General features: G+C 37.4%; 4 protein-coding genes across 4 annotated transcripts; 3 read left to right on the plus strand and 1 right to left on the minus strand.

Moving 5' to 3' along the window:
- On the minus strand, window positions 1–620 carry RHIMIDRAFT_263769 (uncharacterized protein). Its single transcript, XM_023611702.1, has one exon. It carries the CDS (start codon window positions 571–573, stop codon window positions 388–390), a length of 186 nt encoding a protein of 61 aa, XP_023462739.1. The 5' UTR covers window positions 574–620; the 3' UTR covers window positions 1–387.
- Window positions 598–1,400, plus strand: RHIMIDRAFT_263770 (uncharacterized protein). Its single transcript, XM_023611703.1, has 2 exons — window positions 598–1,171; window positions 1,226–1,400. The coding sequence occupies exon 1, from the start codon at window positions 620–622 to the stop codon at window positions 1,112–1,114; it is 495 nt and encodes a 164-aa protein (XP_023462740.1). The 5' UTR covers window positions 598–619; the 3' UTR covers window positions 1,115–1,171; window positions 1,226–1,400.
- A 449-nt stretch (window positions 1,401–1,849) lies between these two features.
- RHIMIDRAFT_263772 (uncharacterized protein) lies at window positions 1,850–2,877 on the plus strand. Its single transcript, XM_023611704.1, is given in 5 exon segments — window positions 1,850–2,170; window positions 2,179–2,365; window positions 2,419–2,543; window positions 2,600–2,659; window positions 2,722–2,877. 4 exon segments carry the CDS (start codon window positions 2,179–2,181, stop codon window positions 2,860–2,862), a joined length of 513 nt encoding a protein of 170 aa, XP_023462741.1. The 5' UTR covers window positions 1,850–2,170; the 3' UTR covers window positions 2,863–2,877.
- Window positions 2,878–2,941: 64 nt separating this feature from the next.
- Window positions 2,942–3,763, plus strand: RHIMIDRAFT_294573 (uncharacterized protein; the record flags this gene model as incomplete). Its single annotated transcript, XM_023614099.1, has 4 exons — window positions 2,942–3,062; window positions 3,132–3,232; window positions 3,296–3,415; window positions 3,484–3,763. Exons 1-4 carry the CDS (start codon window positions 2,964–2,966, stop codon window positions 3,761–3,763), a joined length of 600 nt encoding a protein of 199 aa, XP_023462742.1. The 5' UTR covers window positions 2,942–2,963.
- Between the last annotated feature and the right edge of the window lie 219 nt (window positions 3,764–3,982).

The raw sequence follows: 3,982 nt of genomic DNA on the forward strand, positions 1-3,982 counted from the left end.
CTGGAAATCGATGAAATCATGCCACCTCTGGCCTAAGTGAGATTGATCCAGGAGGAGGGATGGTGTCATGACAATTCCTCGAACCCAACTGAAAAAAAAAAAGTAGCTGCTTAAAGCTGCTGGATGCGTCACCACCTTTCCGTGTGCAACAAAAAAAAAGCACTCCTTCCTTTCCAGCTATTTTTTAAAATTGTTCCTTTTGTTGCAACAATGTCGATCGAGTGCATTCGTTGCGACAATCGGTTTGAAACCAAATGAACGAGGGCCAAATTTAAGAAAACGATCGGCTGTACTTTATTTTTTTTGGGAGTTGAAGGAGGGTGTATCCAAAAAGGGAAGATATTCACAAAGGAAAGGGGATGCTCGCAAAAGGAGAAGGGAGGGTGATCAATGGTTGTAATGGCTTGCAATCGATTTTCGCTTGCGCGATAATTTGGGAGCCGTGGAATGATAGAGCATGTTATCAATGAGTGTAGTTGAGTCGTTTACATGATTTTGGTTGCCGCTATTTGTGGTGTGCTGGAAGCAGGCAATGGTCTTGGCAACCTTATTCACTTGTGAAAGAAAGAACATCACATGATCAAGGGTTAAAGGGGGTTGGATGTGTGCGATTTCACACATGGTATACAGATACGTTTGGGCGCGATTAAGGATGCAAAAAGTGGTATATTTGCCTATGATAAAAAGAAAGGTGAAGATGCGAATAACCGATGAAACGCAATCGAAGCTTACCGACAATAATGAAGGCAAAGATGGCTTTCAACCTGTGTTTATCGGGTGCAGCCTTGGCCAACACTGTGATGCGCATCAGATCAATGCCAGCCAACCGATGATTGGAAGCCTGATACTCGGCTTTGACCTCGCCGCAGCCAATTCGTTTACTCAAGGATGCTCCATGTATGATATTGATCGAGGCATCAGGTCGTGTAGTAGCTTGTTTTTCCTTGTCGTTGACAGATGTCCTCTTCAATTTGCATTATGGATGTCAAATCTCACTCTTCTCTGCAATACCCATTTCCTTCCCACCGAAATTATTTATTTATCATCGAAAAAACAATGTTGTTATCCAAATCCTCGAAAAGAGGAGCCAGGATCGCTTCCAAATGCCTTGTGATTAATTCAGTTTCCTTGGGCCCGTCTTCAACGGCATGACGAGGTAGTTTTTTTCACCCTATCAACGGTTTGAATTTTTATTTGAAAAACCTTCGTATCCTAAAAGGCTTACATGTTCCGAATGATCAGCAGAACCCTGTTGGTAGGATTGAGGTCATTATCTTGTATCAGAGCAGAAATTTAGGGTTTTGCTATTTGCACTGTACATCTGCACATCATTTTCCCAATTAGTGACGTAAACAATTCGATTTACACAGCAAACAGCATATCTATCGTATTTACCTTATAAGAGCTTCATCTTGTCGTAAAATGCTACTTGAAGGCAAAGAAAAGCAAAAGAAAAGTGACCACAAAATGCGTTATTCTTATATACGCGTCATGCCCAATTCTTATTGGCCGTGATAAATTCATGCAATAATCCTGTTATAAAGTGAATAACGAATCCTCTCTCAACATAATAAAGAAATTATTACAGGCCCATCAACACATACCTCCATTATACTTCAGTGATGTACATAGTGTTGTGTAGTTGTGGTTTGTCCAGTGCAAATTGAATTGCTTACGCTACTATTGTGAAAATGCTGTGCAGATGTGCTGTGCAAAGAGCAAAACTCCATTTTTAGGGCGTGCGCCTAACATTAGCCAAACGACGCATTTCTGCCTGCTCTAATTGAAATTTGAATTGCACTAAGTGTTATCCTTCTTATTTTTGCAGCTCTTTTGTTCCCATACAATTCTTTTATTCCGAAAACTCTTTTGCCCTAAAAATTCTTTTGCTCTTACCACTCTTCTGCTTTTACAAATGCTTAATCTTGATCGCTACATCGCTATACCTAGCAAAAGCGACTTGCTTTTTTTCTCACAATACAAAATCTCTGATTGGAATTTCGAGACCTACAAATCCTATATTATCAAACAGAGAGGAGGTCATTTTAATGTCTCAGACGTTCTGGCCAAGCGATATAACCAGTGTCTTAACGGCATTAGTGTATCTTTAAAGGATAATGAAATCAAAGACTATCTAAAAACTCTAGTAGTAAAGCCTAATAACGTAGACGTAAAATTATGAAAGACATTTGTAGCGTTGTGCAATATATTAAGTTACTTTTACATACATCACAGCGAGAGAAAGCAAAGCGAACCAAGTGTCACGATCAACAACAACTTCAGCAACAGCAAGTTTCGTTACTTCAGCTTTGGTACTGGAACTATGCATATTCACAAGAGGTCCCACAGCTCAGTTGTAGAAGAGGTACAACAAATGAACTTACTGAAGGTTTTTTTTTTTTTTTTTTTTTTTTTTAGATGAACCTACTACTGTCGATACCGCCGCTGTCACTACTGACAAAACTGCTGTTAACCAAACCGCTGATGAATCCAAACCCACTGGATCCGTCACTGCACAAGTCCAAAATAAAAGAGTAAAAACAGTAAGTAATGCAAGTTATTATAAACATATATGGTATATAAATGTGTCCTTTTTTAGATGTACCATTATTTGGAAGGAAGGCCGATTGCAGACGAACCTGTACTTGAATATGTCAAGGTAAAAATAATAGAGAAAAGAGACTTTTTTATGTTCTCTGTATACTGACTACAAAGTTTAAGTGGTGTGTTCATGGGAATGATGTTAGTAAAGAGCTGTTACAGTTTAGGAAGATATGTAAAGAAGAAGGAGCAAAAGGGAAAAAACTGCAAAGCTGTATTGAAGAATTGGAAATTGTTATTGCACCAACCCTTCTTGTGTAGTAAATTAACTTTCTGTTGCTTGTAGAGCAATAAACGGTATTTTTTTCATATCTTCTAAACACAACAAATATAATGGCATTTCAGAAAGTACACATAAAGCGATGATTCAAGAATTGGAAGAGAAGTATGATGTTGGAGAAGAAGTCGATTTAGATGAACTCGATAAGTTTGAAGTTGAAAAATTAAGGAAGATATACAAGGTAATTTACCATAACGAATATAATTTATAATTGTTTGTCAACAATGATCAATTGCTTCTACAACTGCAGCTTGCAAAGAAAGACATTAAGAAAGCAAAATGTATGGCAAACAATTTGATGTTTGACGAAGAAGGGGCGAAAGAAAAAATGTGCCAATCTATTGTAAATTTGTAAGACATTGTTCTAGTTAGAGTATGCTGTCAGATTATTATTAATAGTTGTCTTTTTCTTAGTTTAAATGAACACGGTTCGCCGCCCTCTCCCCGTTACAATGAAGGCCTCTTCATCAAGAAGTTTGTTACTCCATTGCTATCACCTTTCTTGAGAGAAAATAAATACTTGAAACAGTTTGGGTAAGAACCTTTGTTATGAACAAGACAAATAAAACAGTGTTTTTTGAATGATTACTCTTTATTTTAAGCAATGATGATGAATCTGAAGGCAGCAAAGAAAGAAGGGGAGTTTATGGTAGAATATCAGATGGTGGTCTAAAAGTAGTTTATAAAGAGCACGGGCAGCAAATTCTGCAAATGGAAATCAAAAGTCCCAAAATTGTATCTGAAGATCAAATACACCATCCCGACTTTACCAAACTAGCAAACCTAATGAAGGATGAAGTGGATCTGATGTTGAAAAAAGACTTTCCAGAAGATACACCCGTGTTTGGCATTTTGATAGGAGGTAATAATATTATTTACTAGTTAGCAAGAAAAGCAACTACTAATATGAAAGTACAACTTCAATAGGACACCACGCTAATGTGTTTGCTATGGACCTAGTGTATACGAAAGTATATCGATTGTTTGAAATCGGCTCTTTTCTCCTCCCTCACAATGCTCGTGATTTAAACAGACTTGACGATGTGTTCGACACGATGATCAAATTAAATGTAATACCATGTATCATGTTTTTTTTTTTTT

This window comes from Rhizopus microsporus, assembly GCF_002708625.1.
Source record: "Rhizopus microsporus ATCC 52813 unplaced genomic scaffold scaffold_19, whole genome shotgun sequence".
Taxonomy (NCBI): Eukaryota; Fungi; Mucoromycota; class Mucoromycetes; order Mucorales; family Rhizopodaceae; genus Rhizopus; species Rhizopus microsporus.